Genomic DNA, 25001 nt, shown 5'->3' on the forward strand with positions numbered 1-25001 from the left:
TATTTTCTTATGCAACTTTTCCAGCATTACATCCTAACTAGAAAGGAGACCAGTGTGATATACAGTCGACAAAAGATGTAGAAGTACTGCCCTCTAGTGGTATTAAATGATATCTAATCTAGAGTCAAATTAAATCTAAATTAAATCTTTTTTAAATCTGATTAAAAAATTCCGCTCTGTATTTGCCATGGGTGGAAATTTTGGCATTAAGCTCTAGTTTTGCTGATCTCTTTTTCTGTCTGTGTATGTTATGAGTGAGGTTGTGAGTCTGCAGTAGAAGTGTGCATCGGGATTATCTTCATAAACCTATAAATGTAGGATCTTGGTCAGGGACGTTGTGGTTTAAATTCCTAATTTGTTTATATTTGGGGAAATGGTATTGTGCGCAGTTAACAAGTATGGGTGGGATTGGTGAAACTTTCTGCGGGATTCTAAGAGTTGAGTGTTTCCAAAATTGGTCAGAAGTTCTTGAAGAAAGAGTGCTAGTGGGATTGGCACACACTGCTCATGGCTATTGTGCTTGTGAAGATGTTTGTGGAAATAGGTGCAGTCACTCGTTCACTTTACATGAAAGGCGGCTCGCTGTGGACCTGAGCTAATTACAAACGTCGTTGTTTTACTGCATTTGATCGTTCATTTGGTTCAAACTGACGGCTTTGTGAGGAGCTGTCTTAAATTATATTGGATTTTCATCGTGCTTCGACTTCGCTAACTTTAGACACCTGTTCACAGAAGTCAAAGCAAGAGACCGGGGCTACACTCAAACCGCAATTTAGCCTACTAAATAGTGTACCAAAGTAGTACCCGACACTAGTGTTACACCGTAGGTTTTGTATTATTTTTTGTTAAAAATTTGTCTTTATTTTATTGTTGTTGCGAGGCCTCTTTGAAGTATTGCGAGTTATAACACTCAGTAAAGCCTTCTGGATCCAGAGAATACAATGGAGTCTGTCGGGGATGGAGCTGAAGACAGCCTGAAACACCCGGTATGCTTCACGCAATCGCACCGAATTCATTTAATGCTAGAATGCTAACACACTGTCATGATAATGAACAGAACTTTCTACTTTGTTTCGAAATAGGCAGCTTACAGTTAGACAATATATTGTAACAATTGGGTTGTTAAAGTTTAAAAGGGATTTACAAAGGCATACAGTGGTTCAGATTTGAAGGGGACGCAAATTGTTTTCAAGAAGAAAAAAAAAACAGACAGGGCATCATTTGGGTTCTCGGTGTTTTTTTAAATTGCTTTTCAAATATAATGTGCATAAATGAAAAACACCCGCGTTCTCTCTCCCTCTGTATTTTCTATTTGCTGGGGAGAGGCGGAGTTTAACCTGCCTTTTATCTAGCTGTCAGTGCAGACCAGTGTTGCCAATTTAGCGACTTTTCAGACCCCTTTTTGCGCCCCCTCCAATAAATGTATTAATTAAGTAATTAATTAATTAAAAGCGCCTAGCGACTTTTTGGACAAACCTTAGCAACTTTCCAAATGTCACCAGTACTGTCCTGCAAGCGCGAGGTCTTGCTTTCACACTGCACTCACACCTCTCTCTGCTTCTGCTCCCAGTTGACATCACCCATATGCGAATGATTTTAGAATGCAAGAAGAATGGAGTACAACATGTTTTACATGTAAAATAGTACATGTTATTACAACCTAGTTCTCTTGTTCAAAGTAGTTATATAGCCTAGTGTTCAGAAACATTTTTGATAATTCATGTAATATACCTGTCTGTTATATAGTTTTACAAAAGTTATTTGGAAAAAAAATCATAAAAGTTATGAAAATAATTTAAAAAGTACAAAAACCACAAAAGCAAAATATCTATCTATCTATCTATCTATCTATCTATCTATCAATAACAAATTATAGATTAGGTATATATATATATATATATATATATATATATATATATATATATATATATATATATATATATATATATATATATATAGAGAGAGAGAGAGAGAGAGAGAGAGAGAGAGAGAGAGATAGTAAGATAGATTTAATATAGAATAGATAATCATTATACCTGGTCTCTTCCAATATGGAGGGGGGGCGGGGGTTAGCTACAAAAGGTTCAGAACCTCTGCACTAAGCTGTACCATTCTTTGTCACTGGGGTGGTAGCTTCAAGGGTACATCTTTTCTACGTTCGGTGTGTATCTTTTACCTTGTAATGTGAATGTAGCATACCTTTTAAAAAAACTATTTAAGGTACATACATTGGGGGAAATAAGTATTGAACGTGTCAAAGTTTTTTTCAGTAAATATATTTCCACTGAGGTTATTCACATAAATTTTTCACCAGACATCAGTATTAACTCAAGAAATCTGGAAATATAAAGAATTCACAACATTATAAAGTCCATAGATAAAGTTATTTGTAATAAAGTGGAAAGACAGGGGGGAAAAGTATTGAAGACGCTAAGAAAAAGCAGTTCTCCAAGCCAAGGCTGAAAACTGTAAGTAGTTAGAAAGTAATTAAACCCCCTATCTGTGCAAATTAATATCGGCTGGGTTAGTAAATTGATGGTCTATAAAAAGGCTTTTCGTTACTAAGGTGTCACACAAAAAACATTTCATGATGTGTAAGATCAAAGAGCTATCCCAAGACTTTTGCGACCTTATTATTGAAAAATATATTGATGGAATCGGATACAGACGCATTTCAAAACTTCTGAATCTTCCAGTAAGCACCATTGGGGCCATTATCCATAAGTGGAAGCAACATCACTTCGTCATCAACCGGCCACGCACAGGAGCTCCTCACAAGATTTTTGGGAGTCAGAAGAATAGTCAGAAGAGTAGCCCAAGCCAAGGATCACTCGGAAAGAGCTCCAGAAACACTTGGAGGCAGTAGGTACCATCGTCACAGAGAAAACAATGGGCAATGCACTCCACTGCTCACGCTCACCCTGCAAGACTCCATTACTAAAGAAAAGGTATGTCGAAGGTCGTTTAAAGTTTGCTACAACTCATTTGGACAAGTATATGAAATACTGGGAGAGTGTAACTGGTCAGACAAGCGCAAAATTTTATTTTTGGCTGTCATACTACACACCATGTTTGGAGAAGAAATAGCACGGCACATCACCCTAAAAACACTATACCAACAGTGAAGTTTGGATGTGGAAGCATCATGTTGAGGGGCTGTTTTTCATTGCATGGTACTGACAGACTTCATATAATTGAAGGATCGATGAATGGAACCCTTTACCGGAAGATTCTTGAGAAGAATCTGCTACCATCCACCAGGATGATGAAGATGAGACGTGGGTGGACCTTCCAGCAGGACAACATTCCAAAGCACACAGCTAAGGAAACTCTCAATTGGTTTCAGAGAAAAATAATCAAGATGTTAGAAAGCCCCGTCAATCACTTGACTTGAATCCAATTGAACAAGATTTAAAGACGATATATTTAGAAGAATGGGCCAAAATCACACCTGAATACAGCAGCCAATTAATTTCTTCACACAGGAAGTGTATTGAAGCTGTCATTACAAAGAAAGGCTTCTCCACTAAGTATTAAATAAATTTCAGTTAGCATGATCAATACTTTTTTTCCTGTGTCATTCCTCTTTATTACACATAACTTCATTTATGGACTTTAATGTTTGGATTTCTTTATATTTGTGGATTTTTTTGAGTTAATACCAAAGTCTGGTGAAAATTTCATGTGAATAGCCTCATTGGAAATATATTTACTTTAAAAAATGCTGACACATTCAATACTTATTTCCCCCACTGTAATTGGACCTTGAGGACTATTCTTGTACCTCTAATTAGCTTTTAACAACAACAACAACAACAACAATAATAATAATAATAATAATAATAATAATAATAATAATAATAATTTAAAAGTGTACACTACATGGACCGTTCCAGGTAAAAGAAACAAAAGATGTACCCTTCAGGGTAAGGTACAGTTTAGTACCCCTATTTTTATGAGAGTGAGCTATATTAAAAAAAGAATATAAAAATTAAGACTCTTCAACTTTGATTTATGCACCTAAATCCTATGTTTCAGTATTCCAGGCTTCTGAATGATAGGGAGATATTTTAACACTTTATTCCAATGGATAAAGTTTCCCAGTGTTTATTTGAGCTGTAAATTATATTTCATAGACTTACAACTTCTACCTTGCCAATAAATTAAAATGTGGTAAATACCATATGTGAGCAAATTTACAGATTGTAAGCAATCGTTGCACCTTTGATATAGTTTCCATAGAACAGACCTTCGTACATAGGATAGTAATTATTTTGAATAATATCATTTGGTAATACTATAACAATGACATCCAATTTGTGTCCAGTTCTGGACAGTATTGTCATTGATATATTATATATCTATTATTAACCATTACCTTGTATTCAAATAGGGGTCAAGTGTGGTGCAGGAACCCCCATGGATCTGTTATTTTTAAATTTGTTACAGTGGTAGAAATCACAAGCCAATTTTATCAATGTTATTATATTTCTTATTGAGTTATTAGTCTATTTGATATGGTCTCTTGAACTGATAGGTTTAATCCAAAACTCAGTAACAAAAAACAAAACTATGAATAATGTGTACTGAAATCTAATTACAATTCTAATTTAAAAAATGAAGTGGAAAGTTAAGGAAGGAAAAAACAACAATAATAAATTATAATAAATTATATTGAATAATAAAGTATTCACTAATGAGTCTAATATTTGAATACATATTTACATTTACTTTTATTTACTTGGAAGATGCTTTTATGCAAAGCGACTTGCAAATGAGGAAATACAAGCAAAGTGATGTATCAAGCGGAGAACAAAAGTAGTGCTACCATGCAAGATTTATAATTGAGTAAGAGTAAGAGTAAGGTTTTTTTTACTTCTGTTTTTATGTTTTGTTTTTAAGATAATGTTGGGGTTGGCATTTTAGGGGTTAGTTAGGTGTTTACGGAAGAAGTGGGTCTTTAGCTGTTTTTTGAAGATAGTGACAGATTCTGCGGTCCGGATTGAGGTTGGAAGTTGATTCCACCACTGAGGGACAGTTAGTTTGAAGGTTCTGGAAAGGGACCTTGAGCCACGCTGAGTAGGCACTACTAAGCGTCGGTCGTTAACCATTAGCAGGTTGCGTGAGGGAACGTAAGCCTTGAGGAGAGTGTTGAGGTGGGGGGGGGGGGGGGGTGCTGTTCCAGACAAGGTCTTGTATGTGAGCATCAAGGCCTTGAATTTGATACGGGCGGCTACAGGAAGCCAGTGGAGGGAGATGAAGAGGGGTGTGACATGGATTATGTTCATAAAATAAATCTATTCTGATTTATTAGGTCTTTATTTGAACTTTTTTTAGAGTTTAAAATATGCAATGTACAACATCACAACATGTTTCCCATAGAAAAGAAAAAAAGAAATTTCATTGGCATGACAATAATGAAGAAGGGTGTGGTTTCAAAATAGTTTTTCTATTATGTCATATGTGCTATTTGGCTATGGCCCATTTACATGTCAGACATCCTAATCCAGAGCAACTTACATTTTTGTAATATATCTGAGCAGTTGAAGATTAAGGGCCTTGCTCAAGAGCCCAACAGTGGCAGCTTGGTGGTGCTGGGGTTTGAACTCATGACCTTACGGTCAGTAGCTCAATGTCTTAATTTATGAAACTTTTTTATTTCTTAAAATGTGTTTTTCTCAGATGGGTGGGGTTTTATTTAAGCAGACAGTCAGTCTTTTATTTATATTTCAATTGATTTTAAATATGTTGCCATGCATTGATTTCCATACTAAGTGCATAGGTGTTTTGCAGTCTTACATACTAAATTGCATTTTTATTTTTTATTTATTTATAAAATTTCTTGCATGAACATAAATTGCATAACTACCCTTTTTTAAATGTAAAAATATTTTTGCCACTTTTACACCTTTGTAGGATGACCTCTTGGAACCATCACTGCAATTTCTTCCAGCGTCTGATGCTAAGAAGGTGAAGAAGAAGAAAATATACTTGAGAACCATCTTAGTAATCACTCTGATCGTATTGGCAGCAGTCACTGCACTGCTAGTAGTACTTCGAGTGAGGAACTTTCATTGTGAGTATTCGCTCTAGACAATTTGCAGATCCATACAGAAGCACTGATTGTATTGTATTTTTCTAAAGTTTGTATCTCTGTCTCATACAGCGAGAACCGATGTAAGAATAAAAAAGTTCATTAGTGGTTCTCTGACGGTCGCCAATCGGAGATTCATAGACTCTTATGAGGATAGCAGCAGTGCTCAGTTTAAAGAGATGGCCTCTCAACTCTCCAAACAAGTGAGTCATGTATGAAATTTTACCTTGGTCTTTTCATTTTAATATTTAAGCACCTACCAGACTCCTAAAATATTAGGGATTAGTTTAGATATGATACCATTATCAGAGTGCTGAGGTCATGGTGAATTCAGACCTTATCCCAAGAACACGGTGTGAGGCAGGAATATACTGTACCCTGAATGGGACCACATCACACACACACACACACGTTCACACCTAGGGATATAACAATTCATCTACTGGCATGTTTTTTGGAGGTGTGAGGAAACTGGAGAACCCAGAAGACACTTGCATGGTTATAGAGAGAACATGTGAAACTCAACATAGGCAGTAACCTGAGCTCAGACTCTTTGAGTTGTGAAGCAGTAACACTACCCACTGCATCACCATCCTATGCTTCTAACTTCCAAGCTATATTCATGTCTTTCAGATAAAAAATGTTTACAGTAGTATGGAAATACTGTCCAGATATTACGTCAGCTCCAGTGTTCAAGCCTTCAGGTATGGAAATTATATTTCTTGCATCATAGTACTTATTCCTGAACTTTGAGTTCATTAGCAAGTTCTGAAATGAACCAACATCTTGTCTTACCATATCACAAGTAAACTTGCCTGATTTAAAATTATACATACAGTTTACCATTAAAAGGTAGTTTGTAATGTTTAAATGTGTTCCAAGACTTGTGATAATCATATAATTTCACATTTCAGTTCAGGCTTGTGTATTTCTTTCTGGTCCAAAAATTAGTTTTGGCCCCACCTGGATCATATTTTCCCCTTTTGTAAACCGATCCTATAGATCCAGTTATTCCATGTATTCCATGTGTTTCATTGATTGGAAAGGAAAATATGGAAAACCCATATAAAAGTACCAACTGAAATAACCTGCTTTTAAGGATTGAAGAAACTTGAATTTTATGAAAGGTCTGGTAGACTGGAGCAAAAAACGTAATTGGGAAAAAATGGCTTTACATTTATATGCCTTGATGATATTGGGTGGAGTTTTGGCACACTCCCTAGCACAAATTCATTTTATCTTTACTCTCAATATAAATGGTTTTTAGATTTTCTTACTTACAAAACATTGAACCTCAGAATAATAACAAAAAGTTACTCTATGTTTCAGTGAGTCTAGTGATGACAGTGTTGTAGCCTACTTCATATCTGAGTTCAGTGTGCCAGAGGCTCAGGTATCTGCTGTGGAGGAAGCCATTGGGTCCTTCATGCGGCCCACGAGGCCAGGAAAAACACGGTGGCTGTCCAAACACTTCATGCCCACCAAGGATCTGCTTATCCACAATGTGATATCTGCAGGTAACTAAAAATGGTATCAACAATACTTCATTTACTATCATTAAATTTCTTATGTTTGGTTTCCTGGGAAAACCCTTTATATGGTCAAATTTTGCATATACATTCCACTCTGAAAGTATTGGAATGGCAAGGTTAGTTATTTTGTTATTGCTATATGCTGAAGACATTTGGCTTTGAGATCAAAAGATGAATATGAGATGATGGATCAGAATTTCAGTTTTCATTTCCTGATATTTACAACTAGATGTGTTAAACAACTTAGAACATGGCACCTTTGGTGGCAGACCACCCACTTATTAGGAGAGCAAAAGTATTGGAAAGATAGTCTTAAAGTAAATAACACTATTTATATAGTAAATAAAACAGGCCAAGAAATAAAATCTGATAGATCGGAATATCATTTCAAATTCATCTTTTGATCTCAAACCTAAATGTTTTCAGTGTTTAGCCAAAATGAAAGAATTGGCCTTGGTGTTCCAGTACTTTCAATCAGAAGTTATAACATTTTGAGTTTTGGTTATCAAAAATGAGAGAGAAAATGCATTTTCATGCATTCAGATTTCATTCACATTTTAATGAAAGATGCCCTACCTACCTCTACCGTCATAACTTAATCTATGCATACTAAAACAACATTATTTCCAAGTATAAAAAATATTATAAGTTTACACAGGGATATGAGTCATCACTCCTTACACATGGTTCCAATTTATTTTGGAGTATTTTCCAGAATTCAGGTGGGTTTTTCCTTAAAATGATTAAATTTGTAATTGCTTGCTGTGTATAACAATACATTGACCTAAGAAATTTTGGCTGTTTTATTTATTTATTTTTTATTAATGGGTTAAATCCATTGTCACAGCAATTGATCCTCGCTTGGTTGCTTCAACTCTGAAAGGTAATATACTGTACCTCTGCTTTTTATTCCATTTTATTATACTTTCTCATACAATTTCAGATATCTACTAATCTTGTTGCTAATGTCAGGTCACAATAAGGAGTTCCATCACTGTCGTGCGGGTGAGACGGGCATCATCCAGTCTCCAGGCTTTCCTAATTCTTCCTACGCTGCCAACACCTTCACTGAGTGGCAGCTCCGTGCTGACTCCAGCCACAGAATTCGGCTGGAGTTTACAGCGATAGACTTGGAGAATGACTGCCACAATGACTTCATTAGAGTGTATGATTCTCTGGTGCCCAGTGAGAATCAGGTCATGGCAGAGTAAGTGCTCCTTCAGTGTTCAGTGTAATAGTACTGAATTAAAGGTACTGAATGAAAACTTTTGCACACACCCAATTTTTTGTTTTCCCAGTTCGATAATGGTGCAGTTTGTCATTTTTAGATCCTGCTGCTTCCTGCTAAGTGAATTTGAAAGAAATGTTTGACAAGTCTTCCCTTTTCTCCAATCGAACTACAAATGCTAATTTCTGGGCCAGAAAAATATCAATAGAAGCTTTAAATAAAGAAACTAGTCAAAGTCAGTGCATAGCAGTTTTTATTATTATAAGGTATCAGATTATTACATGTTTTTTGACTTGTGTGACTTATACCATCCGCAACATAATTTTTATGTTCCTAGCAAAGGATTTTTCTACTCCGAAAAACAATTAAATGTAATTTGGCTTTAAATACAGTTGTGCGCAAAAGTTTGCATACCCCTTGCAGAATCTGCTAAATCTTAATACTGTTAACAAAATAAGAGGGATCATAAAAATACACGATACATTAAGAGCCAGGAGGATGTAACCTTTGAACAGGGTGATCGATGTAAATTGTTAGTATTTATCTTCTGGGAGACATGTAACTATCTTATTTAGTGTCTGAAGGGCAATACTAAATGAAAAAAAAAAAAATCTTTAAACAAAATAATAACAATTTACACTGATTATCCTGTTCAAACGTTTACATCCCCCTGGCTCTTAATGTATCATGTTACGTTCTTGAGCATCAGTGAATATTTGTACCTTATGTAATAGTCATGTAGGAGTCCCTCATTTGTCCTCAGTGTGAAAAGATGGATCTCAGCATCATATAGCCGCTGTTGAAAAGGGGTCAAATATGCAGAATATGCTGAAAAAGCAAAGAATTTGCAGGACCTGGAGGATTTTTTTGAAGGACAGGGGGCAGTTTAACTGCTCAGGACAAACAAGGGACTTATGAACAACTATCTCATAAAACAAAAACAGTCATGGGTCATCCAAGCAATGACACACAGTATTAAGATTCAAGGGTATGTAAACTTTTGAACGGGTAATTTTTATAAATTCAGCTATTATCTTGTCTTGTGGACTATATGTAAACATCTGTTATGTGAAATAGCTTATTCAGGGCAGCACTAAATAAAAAACAATATGGGATATTTATGATCCATCTTATTTTGTTAACAATATTTAGATTTAACAGATTCTGCAAGGGGTATGCAAACATTTGGGCAAAACTGTATGGCTGTTTAAATGTTTTCTTATGACTGCACTGTGTCGAATTTAGTAATTAGAATAATTGTTATAATTCTGTGAAACATCACTGTCACCACTCCTTACATATGCATGCAGGAAATGTGGACACTACACCCACAATGAACAGTTGGTCTTCCTGTCTTCTGGAAATATCATGTTAGTTACTCTGGTCACAAATGGAGAGAAGAATTTCCCAGGCTTCAGAGCAAAATACTCTCAGGTACCTTCGGAAATCCAAGGTACAGTTACAAAGTGATGTTAGAGGAAGAACTCTGTAGCGCCTTTGGGTTATATTGCAAAGTTCTTACAATGAAGAAACTCTCTAATCTCTTCTTTCAGGGTGTGGTGGGAAACTAACAGGGATGAAAGGCACATTTATGTCTCCAGGCTTTCCCTCCAGTTATCCCCCTCAGATCCAGTGTGTTTGGAACATTAAAGTAACTAAACCAATTCTTTAACTGGGGATGCACATTGTGCGGGGTCATATAATAAAACATTTTTGTTGTTTTTTCCATTTTTTTGTTAATCCATCTCTATGCCCTCTCTCAGGTTCCAGATGGAAAACACATCATCATAAATTTCAACAAGTTTTCACTATCTGATCCAGGACAGAGCCCAGACAACTGTTCTAAAGATTACCTGGAGATTAATGGCAACAGGTTAGACCTTTACAGAAAGCAAAGTTATTTTTATATAGGTTAAGTAAGTGAAACCTTATTAACTGCATTAGTTAACATGAGCAAACCAGGAACTTCAGAATTAATACACATAAGAAATGTTAACAAAATAAAAATGAAGGGACATGATGGGTTGTGTGATGTGGCATATTACCACCATAAAGTTATTTTGATGATTATTTTCCAATAACAGCATGCCCTGAAGTGTTTTATTCTTCCTATTCCATAGAAGGTTGCCAGCACTAACAGTTTAAATTTATTCAAGAACAACAGATACTACATTTTATCCATTTCTGGTTACAGTTAATGTTGTGGAACGTCTGTGAAACATGTTTTAACTGTTATGGCTTACATTCTGGCAGTATTTCTCTCTCCCGAACTTAATAAAGCAGAATACAGTGCCCTCCACTAATTAGCACCCATGGTAAATATAAGCAAAGAAGGCTGTGAACCTTTGCAAACACAGCCTGTGTTTGCAAACACACAGTTAAACAAGAAAGACAATTTTTCACAGCCTTCTTTGCTCATATTTACCAAGGGTGCCAATATTAGTGAAGGGTACTATAATGCAGCTTGTCATGTTAGAGTAATCGCAAAGTGCAAAGTCCCCTGTCCTGAATACTTTACAGTTACAGCTTAAACTTAGTTACTGCTTTATGCCTGACTGTTACAAAGCATCTTCTCACAGTTACACAGTTACAGTTATAAGTTGCTACTATAGAAACAATAATGTGTTAGAATGAATGCATTGATATAAAATGTAATTTGCTTTGCAGCTGGCTCTACTGTCAGAGCTGCTGTTATAGAAAATGTATCCACAACTTCTGAAAAGTCAGACTGGAGAATTCAACAGCAGTATGCTATCAAGTAAAATAAATTCAGATAATTTAGCAAAACAAGCATTTTCCTGTTACTAAATGCCCTAAAACTTCCTGAAAAATATTGTAAATATTGGAATATGCTTTTCAGTCTCAGTTCTGAATTTTGCCAGTTAACAACCACAACTGTTGTTACTTAGCTGGATTTCATTTGACTGATTTCATTTAATTTCATTTAATATCAATTAACACCAGTGTCGGTTACTTTGTTAATGTTATTTATTGTGTATTAATGCTGAAGTTTTTATAAGCACATTAAAATAGTGATGTCTTCACATTCACAAAGTATTTTTCCTATTAACATAATGGCTCAAACATTTCCACGTAATTCTGCTAGGTAATATATTTAATTTCTTATGTTAAAGGATGTGTGGACAAAACTCTGAAAACATACCCCTCATCATCAAGACCAATAAGACAGAGATCAAATTCTTCTCTGACATGTCCTATGTAGATAAGGGCTTCGCTGCGCAGTTTGAAGCCTTCGAACCCTTTGATCGTAAGTTCACTGCTTATTCTAATTGTGTATTTTTTGACTGAATTTAATAATATGCATGAAAATAAACATATGAACATGCTAATGCAATAGTCATAATGCTGTAAATATGCTTGTTTTTAATGTGTAGGTTGCCCTGAAAAATTCCACTGTGAAAATGATGCCTGCATTTCTCAGAGGCTGAAATGTGATGGTTATGATGACTGCGGAGACATGAGCGACGAGAAGAACTGCGGTACGTTCAGATCCTTCACTTTTCATTTTAAAGGATCAGTTGAGCCAAAAAACGAAATGTTCATGATTAGCCTAGACATTTTTGGTATCTGAAGTTTTCTGAAGTTTAGTTTAGCATAGAAGCTATGAGGCTGATCTTTTAACTATACTTTATAGCTACCAGTTTAACACTGGCTTAAATCACACACTTGCCTTAAAAGACATTGTGTTGATTCATGTGTAATATCCATCAGTAATAACATGTGGAACCAACTGTAACTATATTAAAATTTGAACCACTTCTAAAATATAATTCTGCCTTCAAAGAAATGGGCTACACCTCCGTACAGATACAAACCATGAGCTAAAAGAAAGTGACTTGCTTTAAAATGGCATATTACTTAATGCAGTAAATAATGTTAGTTAAGGGAAATGTGATGTACAGCATTACCAATACATGATACAAAAGCCTGTTTAGTAATTATGTGGAAAGATGTTTTTGAGATATCCTTTTATCTGCACAGTCTGTAATAAGTCTCACATCACATGTAAGAACGGCTTCTGCAAGCCCAATTACTGGCACTGTGACGGGGTGAATGATTGTGGTGACAATACAGATGAGGAAAACTGTGGTAAGAATGGAAATAAAACATTAATTGTACGCAAATCCTTACAGTTTGGTGAGAATTTATAGTAATATCGTATTTATAGTAGTATGTGCCCTATCTGCAGGATACTGTAAAGCTGGGGAAGTACCCTGTCGAAATGGCCGCTGTGTCTCTGAGGAGAAGAAGTGTGATGGCCATGATGACTGTGAGGATGGTACAGATGAGTCCAATTGCACTAAATGTGAGCCCACCCAACACAACCATACACATTTTTGACTCTTAGCTTTTTTTGACTGGAGAATCCAGGAAAGCATTTAGAGAAGTGTCCAGTTTGGGAGGCTTGAGGTTAATGTTATTTACAGATGATGTTCTCTTGGCACCTTGTGGACAGTGGATAGGCAATAGAAATTAGGTTTCTCCACAGGGCTACTGGCTTTACTCTCTGTGATAAGGTGAGGAGCTCGGGGAGAGATTTGGAGTAGAGCTGCTCTTCCTATGAATTTAGAGGAGCCAGTTGAGGTGATTCAAGCACCTTAAAAGAATGCTCCCTGGTCAGCCGCCATTATGTATCGGGCACACCCTACTGAATGGAGACCCCAGGGCAGTCCCAGGACCCTTTGGATATTATATTTCACAGTTGGCTTAGGAAGAACTATTTACCAGGACTAGCTGGAATCTGTGGCCTGGAATAGAGAAGTCTAGACTAACCTTCTCAGCCTGTTGCCAACACAACCCACAATAGGATATGTCTAAGGAACCCGAATGAATGAATTAACATGTTTCACTAAACAGGATTTCCATCATTTTCTTAGTAAAATTAGGTTCCAAGGATCTCAGTCCATACAGGATTTTGTGATTGTTGCAGCTAAAAATGCTTGATTTTGCTTTTTGTGCTTTTTTGCAGAAAACGACTTGAATCTTGCAGTTGCACAAAATTGTTTTGCCGGTCTTTTGCGATGATGTTTGTCGGTAACTGAGGCCTTTTTAGCTGTACTCCTGTTCGACGCACATGAATCGAAGAGAGCTTTGGCTAAATGCGTGTTGTGATGATGTCACATGATGCATCTTGGCCTAAATCTGCAGAAAATCACTGATAATTTTGAAAAATTGCAAATTCCTTTGAATATTATGGCGTTTGCTTGATTTTGCGTTGATTTCTGCGATCAAAAATTGCAAAATCCTGGAGGGACTGAGTTCTTGTAGAAAGGGGTCAAATTGAAAAACAGTAGAATTTCTCTAATGAAAGAAATCTAATATGTTTCCCATGAAACTACTGATATTAGGTGAGCTAGAAAAGCCCATTTGTCGATTGTGGTCTTTTTCTTTTATGAACTACTGTACAGATTGGTGTAAAAGACGAATGAGTTGTCCTGCTGCCTGTTGCATAGTGGGACTTGGGAAAGTATAGTGTGACACTTTAGACATGTTTGATGTTCTATCAGAGTGGCTTATTCAGAAATGTAATAGTAAAACATAGATGTATTTGATCAGCTCTAGAACTAAAAGGTTCTTTAGCAAAAGATAGTAGTGTATATAGTAAAATAGTCAAATATTTGACCTTTATTTCTAAGACTGTAATTATATATTCTGTCTGTAACTTACATGTTGTTTCAAGCTATTAGTCTCTGCAGGTAGATTAAGGAGCTGGTTTTACCTGTTGTCTTGTGTGTCTAGCTATTGTCCTCACCTGCTCCGAATTTACCTTCAAGTGTAAGAACAACATGTGCATCAGCAAGCAGAACCCACAATGCGACGGGCACAAAGATTGTGAGGATGGTTCAGATGAAGAAAACTGCGGTAAGCTTAGATTAATGACTTTATTAAGCCACTTAAATTCACAACTACTTCAGTGCCACCTGCATTTGTGGCCAAGGATAGGCTTAATGTATTGTTATTCATGTGTAAAAAGCCCAAAATGTAAATGCACTAAATAATCCACCAAACACTTTAAATAAACAGCTCCAGGGTCTCCGGTTTGATCTTAACCTCGGGATAATGTCTATGCATGTTCTTGCTTGGTCTGCCTGGGCTTTCTCTATATCCTCCCACTTCCGAAAAACATCCCAATAGATGTATTGTCTGTGATAACCTTGATGATAGCACTATGTATTCTAAAGAAGTATAAAATGTAAAGTACTTCTTTATAATGAATGTTAAACAGATGGTGTATTTTCCACCAGTGTGTTGCCAAGAACTATGCATACTTTGCATACCATTCTCTTTTTCAACCGAGAAAGCTGGCTAGAATCCAGCTTGCTAGGTAGAGACATGTAAAATTCATAACAAATTACATTCATTATTTTGCTGGTTTAACAACATGCTGGATAGAAAGCAGTCACGTGTCTCTTTGCCCTTCCTTTGGTATATACAGTTGCGATCGGAATTTACATACTCATGAACATGAATGTCATGACAATATTGGGCTTTCAATAATTTCTTTGAACTGTTCTTTTCTTGGGCAGAATGATTGTACAACATACATCTTTAATAAAAAAAACAAGAATTTGGTTCACAAGTTTTAATTTATTTGGGTTCGTCTGTAGTCAACACTTGGTCAAAATTATACATACAGGGTCAACATACAGCACACCTAATATTTAGGTGAATGTCCCTTAGCAAGTTTCACCTCGAGCAGATGCTTTTGGTAGCCATCAACCAGCTTCTGGCAGAATTCTGGTTGGATATTTGACCACTGTTCTTGGCAGAATTGGTAAAGTTCAGTGACATTTGTTGGTTTCCTGGCCCTGGCTTGACTTTTAAGCACAGTCCACAAATTTTCGATAGGGTTGAGATCAGGACTTTGGGAAGACCATTCCAAAAGCTTAATGTTAGCCTTTTTTTATCCATTCCACAATCAGCTTTGATGTGTGTTTGGGGCCATTGTCCTGCTGGAACACCCAATTGTGTCCAAGTTTCTACTGTCTGGCTGATAATTAGAGTTTATGCTGAGTAATTCTAAAGTAGTCCTCCTTCTTCATTATTCCATCCACTTTGTAAAATGCACCACTGACAGCAAAACAGCCCCAAAACATAATGCTACCACCACCATGCTTAATAGTCGGTACAGTGTTTGTTACTCCTCCAAACATACCTCTGGTCATTGTGGCCAAACAACTCAATCTTTGTCTCATCTGACCATAAAACTTTCCTCCAGAATGCTTTTTCTTTGTTCATTTGGTCAGCCACAAACTTTACACGGGCTTGAAGGTGTCGATTTTGGAGCAATGGTTTCTTGGACGACAGCCTTTCAGTCCATGGTGAAGTAAAACTTGCTTGACTGTAGACAGTGACACTGATGTTCCAGCAGCTTCCAGTTCATGACGGGCCTGTGCCTTGGTGGTTCCTGACCATCCAAACCAGTTTCCTCTCAGCTGAGGGTGACAGTTTGGGTCAAGTGGCTACACTTCCCAATAACTTGTATTTATGTACAATTGTTTGAACTGATGATCTTGGATCTAATTTTTTAGAAATGGTTCCAAGGGACATTCACGACTTGTATAAATCCATCATTCTCTTTTTCATATCTGCACTATGCTCCTTGGACTTTCCCATAGTACTGTGTGTTGGTCAATCCAATACGTGCTGTCAAACAAACCCTTTTTATGTTGGCACAGAGAAGCTGCCAGCTGTAGTCACTCATGATCACTAACAGGAAATTAAGAGGGCTTGGTCTTGGCAAATTAAAGGACATTTTGGCTTAGTGGTTAGCACGTTCGCCTCACACCGCCAGGGTTGTGGGTTCGATTCCTACCGCTGCTCTGTGTTTGCGGAGTTTGCGTGTTCTCTCTCTCTTGCGTGTACTGCCGGGGTTTCCTCCGGGTACTCTGGTTTCCTCCCCCAGTCCAAAGACATGCATGGTAGGCTGATTGGCATGTCCAAAGTGTCCGTAGTGTATGAATGGGTGTGTGAATGTGTATGTGATTGTGCCCTGCGATGGATTGGCACCCTGTCCAGGGTGTACCCCGCCTTGTGCACCATGCTCCCTGGGATAGGCTCCAGGTTCCCCGTGACCCTGAAAAGGATAAGCGGTATAGAAGATGGATGGATGGATGGTGTTGGTAGGTATATTTTTGACTCTGCATGTATAGTTTTGGTCCTGTGTCGATTACAGAAAACCCCAAATGAATTAAAACTTTTTTTTTTCTATTAAACATGTATGCTGTACAATCATTCTGCTCAAAGAAAGAAATTATTGAAGGCCCAATATTGCCATGACGTTCATATTCATGATGCGTGTACAGTATGTAAACTTCTGACCACAGCTGTATGTATTGCATAGCTGTAGGAAAAAATGACGCATCACATTTTTTTTTTTATCCATTTATAGTAATATTTACTGGTGTGAAATGTCCACAGAACAAGTTAGTTCCTGTTATAAATTGTATTATAGTAGCTTTAATCTGCCATTCCCTCACCAGTCTTTCTTTTTCTCACTATTGAAGATATTAAGGCAAAAAAACAGCTTCTCATGTTACAGAGAAACTGGAAAGCACAAAGTCATCTGTCCACCACTTTGCTGAATGTTACAAAACATTGACATTGGAACCGACTTCTATAAATGTTAAATGATCGTAACTAGAGGCATGACCAATCAATCGGCACCGATAACCAGTTGCTGGAACTATCCAGTTATCTGCAAAAATCCACACCGATTGTTTTTCCTGGTTGCGTCTGTTGTGGCAGCGGCTGAGAAGTGTCCACTGTCCTTATACAGTATGCCTCTAGAGGTGAAATAAATACTGTCACTGACCAAATTTGTTGTGTTATTTGAAGTGTTTGGGTTTTTTTTTTCATTTTGGATGTCTCTAATTTTATTTGTTATTTGGAGTGTTACTTTTTGGTTCAGTTTGGATATATATCTTTAATTTACTTCCATATTTATTAATATTTAACTTGTGTGTGTGTATATATATATATATATATATATATATATATATATATATATATATATATATATATATATATATATATATATATATATCTTTTTTAAAGTAAAATACATTTTCATTGTACAGTCAACACTGTTTATTTTTGTAATACAGTTCAGCAGGATTTAAATTTGAGTGTTATGTTTTCATTCAGTATCAATTTTAAAAACTATAGGTTGATTAATTGGTAATCGGCAGGTACTGCCCGACTTAGTTATCGGTATCGGTAAAATCCATTGTCGGCCGACCTCTAACGATAACCTCACAGAAAGCATTACTGACAGAACTGCTGTTCTTAAAATCAGCAGCAGAAAATTAATCAGTCAGATCCCAGAACTCAACAGAACACAAAAACAAATATCAGAAATCCTGCCCATCTATGGATACTGCTGTGTTCATGTCAAGTAGTACCTCACTATGTGCCCTGAATAGTTATTTGTTTGTGCTGATTTCTCTTCAGAATGTGGTACGAGACCATACCAGTCCTCGAAGATTGTGGGTGGTGAGGCCGCCAGTGAAGGCAATTGGCCCTGGCAGGTTAGCCTTCACCTGCAGGGCAGGGCTCATGTGTGTGGAGCCTCCCTAATCAGCAACCTCTGGCTAGTCACTGCTGCACACTGTATACAAGAGACTAACAGGTATGTATACTCCATCCTGCTTTAAGTACTGATTCATTTTTTATTTTGTTTCATTGATTTATTGTTAAGCAGCATTAGAGATTAGTGTGCTGTTTTTAGAGGGGCTCTGAAATATACAAAAAAGCAGAAATTATTCTAAATAATAGAATTAAATAAGTACAGGAGTGCTAGGGAGTTATGGAGTTATTAATTTAATTAAGTTAACTTATTAAGTTAATTAGGGAGTGCTGTTATAGGAAAATAATCAACAACAGGGTGGTGTGAATCAGCTTGAGTTACCGTTGCCACATCAAAGTTATTATATTATTTTCAAATAATGGCCTTTAAGTGTATTATTCCTCTTATACACAGCAATTCACCAATGCTAACAATTTCTATTTGTTAATGGTGACATGGCATAATTGTTTTGATCCAGTTATAGTTGTGTTTAATGTTGTGGAATGCCTGTAGCACAAGCTGTGGCAGCTCAATGGTTAAGACATTGACAACTTTTGATAGAAGGTTCAAATCCCAGCACCTCTCAACTGCTCACTTGTATAAATGAGATAAATGTAAGTTGCTCTAGTGAAGGATGTATGCAAAATGTACTCTTTTTTTTTTTTTTAGTGTTATAAATAATAGACACTATGAACAGTTGTTCTGTCTCCAGCGACTCTCTTTTTTATCTCTCTTGAAGTTAATAAGACAAAAAAAAATGCACCTTGACAGTCCTCTGTCTCGAAGACTTTCTCATGCAAGGAAACAGTTACAACTTTACCCCTGACTAAAGTGCTGCCACTGGACACTCCTTACAAAAATGCTAAATAAACATTTGCAAATAAACATTTCCTCAAATATCAGAAATATGAATAAATGACACATATTTTTAAAATGTGTTTATATGGAGCATCTACCATACAAGTCGCTCTATATGAGCTCTTACTATAGAAATGCTAGCATTTGCCTTACATTGGCAACCTCAACACTCTCTAGCCTGGCCACATTGGATGTACTCTTTCTTAGATATTGTGAACATGGAATTATCCGAGGCAAGAATGCATGGAGCCACTCAAAAAACTCTATGGTCAAGGGTAATCTCTAAACTTAAGGGGCTGTTGTAATTGTTTTAATTGTTTTACATGTAATTAATTGTTGGATTATTTTTATTTTTACCCCTCCGATTGTCATCTTATTAGGAGTTCTGATATTATCTTATTTTATGTATCGTCAATAACTTATATGGGGAAGTGGAAAAAGAGTAGATTACATGGTTGCCATGGATGGGTGGGATGGGAACTTAAAAGGGTTAGACTGTTCGGTGGGTTGCAACTTTATTTTATATCAGTGTATCTGTGTATGTTAACATTGTTCACAGTCTTGAATAAAAAAAATACTAAACATATAACAAAGATTATTGTATGTCTGCACATCTGAGCAGATATTCCGAGCCAAACCAGTGGGATGTCTACCTGGGGCTGCACACTCAGAGTCAGGTCAACACAGCCAACACAGTGCATAAGGAAGTGAAGCAGATCATCTGTCATCCTGAGTATAGCCCCCTTAGCTACGATAATGACATTGCTCTGATGGAGCTGGACAGCCCTGTGACCCTCAGCCAGTACATTTGGCCTATTTGCCTACCTGCAGCCACACACATGTTACCTGCAGGCCAGTCTGTGTGGGTCACAGGTTGGGGTAGAATCAGAGAGGAGGGACGTAAGTATGAATACATTAAGGGAAAGAATGTTTTATTGTCTATGGAAAATAATAATGTGAAGCAATGTTTGCACGCAATGGAGCGAGCACATTCTAGGCGTCTTAGTTTTTATTAAACCAAGGAATATTTTGGGCAAATTACCTCAAATGGACATAATGCATTTTCTGTGACCCCAAGCCTTAACCACCCTACATTTAATTCCAGATTTATAAATTAGGACTAAGGTACGTTTGAACAGTTTATTATGTCAGTAACATATTTGTAAGCAATTAAAAACCAAAGGAATATTCCTCAAACCGACCTGCGAGTCTAGTGGGAAGAGTGAACTTGCATTACTTAACAACACCTTTTCAAAAGGGTGTGTTTGAAAAGGTGCATCTCTGCATCATGATACATAAGAAATAAAACATGACAGAGCATGTTCTTATAGGAAAACAACCCAGGCCAGGGTGGTGTGATAAGGCCCATCCTGAAGTAAACGAGCCTGGTCTATATGCGATGCATGGCTTTGCGTGCATGTGCAGAAGCAGTGGCTGCACAAATGTTGTCATGCACACACTTGCCTACATCTGAGCGATTAAATGTGCCAATCACTAGATAGCACGTCATAGCCAAAGCATTGCTGTCCATCAGGTTTCCAAGTCAGGCTGTAAAATATTTCACAGTGTCATGCACAGAGATGTTAAACATACTGATCATCTCTATCTCTCTTAAAACTTTCTGCTGTCGTCATGATTGTCGTCATGATTGTTGCCATGAGCTGTGTCTCAAATTGACCTTACATTCAAATGTATTACTTTATTATAAAAAAAAATTATAAAATATTTTAAGTATTAGTAAAGTATAAAATACAGAAGACATGTATGTAAAACAGAACTTTTGGTACATTTGAAGGCTACATGAGAGGTTATTAAAGTGCACTTAAAACACTAATTGTAATAGCTATTGTAACCAGCTAGTGTTAGTACTCAATAAAGGTCTAAAATAGTACTTGGTACAGCTTTTCATTTAAAATATTAGCACACAGAAACCAGTTTTGTAGTTATAGTGAGGTTTCTAATAACAGTTTATACAATAAATTAATAAATCAAAAGAGGAGATTGTAAGGGGTCGCAAACTCTAGTTTAGGAATCCTACATTAAACCCTTAACAATGTTTATCACATTAACCAATAAACTGTATGAACACAAGCACATGAGCAAAAAGGTGAAGAGCTAAATTTCATTCATTAATTTATCTTCAGTAACCACTTTATCCTGGTCAGGGTTGTGGTGAATCCCGGGGATACTAGGTGTGAGGCAAGACTACACCCTGTATGGGACAACACTACACAAGAGACCATGGACACACATTTACACTTAAGGGCAATTTAGAGTCACCAATCCACCTACCTGCATGTTTGTGGGAGGTCAGAAGAAACCGGAAAAAACCTAGAGGAAATATGCAAAACTCCGAACCCACCCCAACCTTGTTCAGGAAAGAGCGGTTGTCCTGCAACAAGGTTAATCCTGATAATACTGTTCGTTTTAATCCTGCCACATAAGGATATATATGGTAAAATAAACACCGAAATACAACCCCAATTCCCAAAGAAAGTTGGGACGCTGTATAAAATGTAAATAAAAACAGAATGCAATGATTTGCAAATCTAGTAAACCCATACGTTATTCACAATAGAACATAGAAAACATGTAAAATGTTTAAACTGAGTAAATGTACCATTATAAGAAAACAATAAGGTAATTTTGAATTTGATGGCCGCAACACGTCTCAAAAAAGTTGGGACAGGGACAACAAAAGGCTGGAAAATTAAGTGTTACTAAAAAGTAACAGCTGGAGGTTACTTTTGGCAACAGGTCAGTAACATGATTGGGTATAAAAGGAGTATCATAGAGAGGCAGAGCTTCTCAGAAGTAAATATGGGCAGAAGTTCACCAATCTGACCAAAAACTGCATGTACAATTTGTGGAACAATTTCAGAATAATGTTCCTCAATGTAAAATTGTGAGGACTATGAATATCAATCATCTACAGTATATAATATCATCAAAAGATTCCAAGAAACTGGAGAAATGTGCACAAGGGACAAGGGTGAAAATGATTCTGTCATGGAAATCACTGCATGGGCTCAGAAACACCTCCAGAACTCATGGTCTGTGAACACAGTTCACCGTGCCATCCACAAATGCTAGTTAAATCTCTATCATGCAAAGAAGAAGCCATATGTGAACATGATCCAGAAAAGCCACCATCTTCTCTGGGCCAAAGCTCATTTAAAATGGACTGAGGCATAGTGGAAAACCGTGGTCAGACGAATCGAAATTTGAAATTCTTTTTGGAAACCATGGACGCATCGTCCTCTAAAGAGGACTAAAGAGAAGAGATGCCATCTGTCTTTTTATCAGCGCTTAGTTTGAAAGCCTGCATCTCTGATGGTATGGGGGTACATTAGTGCTTATGGAATGGGCAGCTTGCACATCTGGAAAGGCATCATCAATGCTGAAAGGTATATTCACATTTCAGAGCAACATATGCTTCCATCCAGATTCAATCCCATCTTTATTTCTGAGAGACTCTGCCTGTCTAAGATAATCTTTTTATATCCAATCATGTTACTGACATGTTGACAATAAACCTAATTAGTTGCAAAATGTTCCTCCAGCTGTTTCTTTTTAGTAACACTTACTTTTCTAGCCTTTTGTTGCCCCATCCCAATTTTTTTGCGACGTGTTGCAGCCATCAAATTCAAAATGACCTTATTTTTTTCTTATAATGGTACATTTATCAGTTTAAACAACTTATATCTCATCTATGTTCTATTGTGATTAACATGTTGGTTTACGAGATTTGCAGATCTCGCTAATTTGATTAAGGGAGTGTAAAACAGGTTTGTCAGGAAAAATGTATGAAGGAATAGAGACGCTCCAAAAGCTTCTTAGAGGACACTAATAAGGTTGGAGGCAGTTATAAAGGCAAACGGTGGGCATACAGGTTGTCACATTCAAAAAGGAAAATGCAAACTTTTGAACTGATATCAATTTGTTTTTGTTTTTTTATATACTATTAAGATCTGGACACTATTTGAACATTATAAACCCAACACTATTTTAACACACTAAATATCTTATCAATTAAATGTATTTCTCTTCTTAATTCTGTTCTAAGCTTATGCACAATTTTGCACTCAACTCTACTTACTACAACTTTCTTCTCCGAGGCTGAATTTGCTCACTGTATGCACTTGTTTGCAACTTTTGTAGTTAGCTTATTCTAATGCACACAAGAACGGCTGTTGCGTTTACACTTTACATGTAAAATTAAGTTTATGTTTAGGGGGATTGTGCTTCAATTAAATTTAGACTTTGAGTTTGTTCTTTGCTCAGATTTAGCGTCAGTGCTGCAAGAAGCAAAGGTGCGTATCATCAACGAAACAGTGTGCAGTCAGCTGATAGAAGATAAGATCACGCCACAGATGATCTGTGCAGGAATACTGACTGGAGGAGTGGATACCTGTCAGGTAAAGAAAAGCAACTGTTTTCTTTCTTACGGCTTTTTCTATGTGTATTAAATCTGCTCTTATTTTAAAAGCATTCATCTCTCCACCCTAAGGGCGACTCGGGGGGGCCCATGTCCTTTGAAGACCCAGAAACCGGCCGCGTGTTTCTGGTCGGGGTCGTGAGCTGGGGTGAAGGCTGTGGCAGAAAGATGAAGCCTGGCATTTACACACGAGTCACGATGTACCGCAGCTGGATCCGAGATGAGAGTGGGGTATAAAATGCACGTTTGAGGTGTGTGGGACTGAAGGAATTCTGACCAATCTCAGCCACTTCCACAGACCCATTTTAGACCAATCCCGCCTGCTCCCCAAATAATTTTTATCTGGTAGCTTCAGCTGTTTCATCTGTATGTATGAATGCTTTATGTTTTTATTTTCTTATTGAATATGATAAATGTTTTATACATCCGTGTATTATTTCAAATGAGTTATGTTTTCAGGGACTGTTATAATTGGTGCTGATTACATATGTCTTAAATATGTAAAATGTAATATGCAATGTGTAGATTATGTGAAATATAACAGAAGGGTAAATTCCTGCATTATGTGCACTTATGTTAATTTCTGTCTTAAATCTATGTTTTGTTATTAATTTTCTCTGGCAAAGAAAAATATCATAGAAATCATTACAGTTTTGTAAAGGCTCCTAATGGTTTAATGGTTTAACTTGTGATATGGTTAATGGTTTTAGATTGCAAATCACACAGGTCCTGTGGTCTCTGATGGTGATCTTGCAAAAAATATGATGATTACATGGTGTCTATGGCGAATGGACAAAGTGGACTATTACCTCAGTAATAATGCTGTATTTCTCTGTAGTTGTCTATTTATGACAACAAGAAGACGCTTGTATTAATGCTTAGCTACTGTAGAGAGAACTGGCAAATGGTTTAGCAAGATACAACAATTCACATATAGATATACATACTATATCCTGGATAAAGAATGAGTGTAAATCGTTAAAACCATTGGATTCTGATGAAAAATGGTTGGTTTAAACCCATACTCATTAAAAGTTCAGTGTATTATATATAAACATGGAGGATGTACTGTGAGTTTGGGAGTTACTGTAAGTATAATTATTTTTAAATGGTTTGTGTTTTTCGAAGATTATAGATGTATAGACTCCATTCACCTCGATTTGCATTCCCACAATGTGCCTTATTTCTGACAGTTGATTTACAGAATAAATGTATTAATAGTTTTGTACGTGTTGTTTTTAAATACATTTATGTCTATATTA

At 36.7% G+C, this 25001-nt stretch overlaps 1 protein-coding gene across 1 annotated transcript; it reads left to right on the forward strand.

Moving 5' to 3' along the window:
• The first annotated feature begins 343 nt into the window (after positions 1–343).
• On the forward strand, positions 344–24967 carry st14b (ST14 transmembrane serine protease matriptase b). The gene is made up of 19 exons (XM_017492650.3): positions 344–986; positions 5917–6076; positions 6167–6297; positions 6728–6798; positions 7424–7611; positions 8474–8509; positions 8599–8833; positions 10165–10307; positions 10408–10505; positions 10618–10727; positions 11989–12122; positions 12250–12354; positions 12857–12964; positions 13065–13181; positions 14615–14737; positions 18329–18506; positions 19924–20201; positions 23586–23719; positions 23812–24967. Exons 1-19 carry the CDS (start codon positions 942–944, stop codon positions 23974–23976), a joined length of 2559 nt encoding a protein of 852 aa, XP_017348139.1. The 5' UTR covers positions 344–941; the 3' UTR covers positions 23977–24967.
• The last annotated feature ends 34 nt before the right edge of the window (positions 24968–25001 follow it).

This window comes from Ictalurus punctatus, chromosome 18 (assembly GCF_001660625.3).
Source record: "Ictalurus punctatus breed USDA103 chromosome 18, Coco_2.0, whole genome shotgun sequence".
NCBI classification, from domain to species: Eukaryota; Metazoa; Chordata; class Actinopteri; order Siluriformes; family Ictaluridae; genus Ictalurus; species Ictalurus punctatus.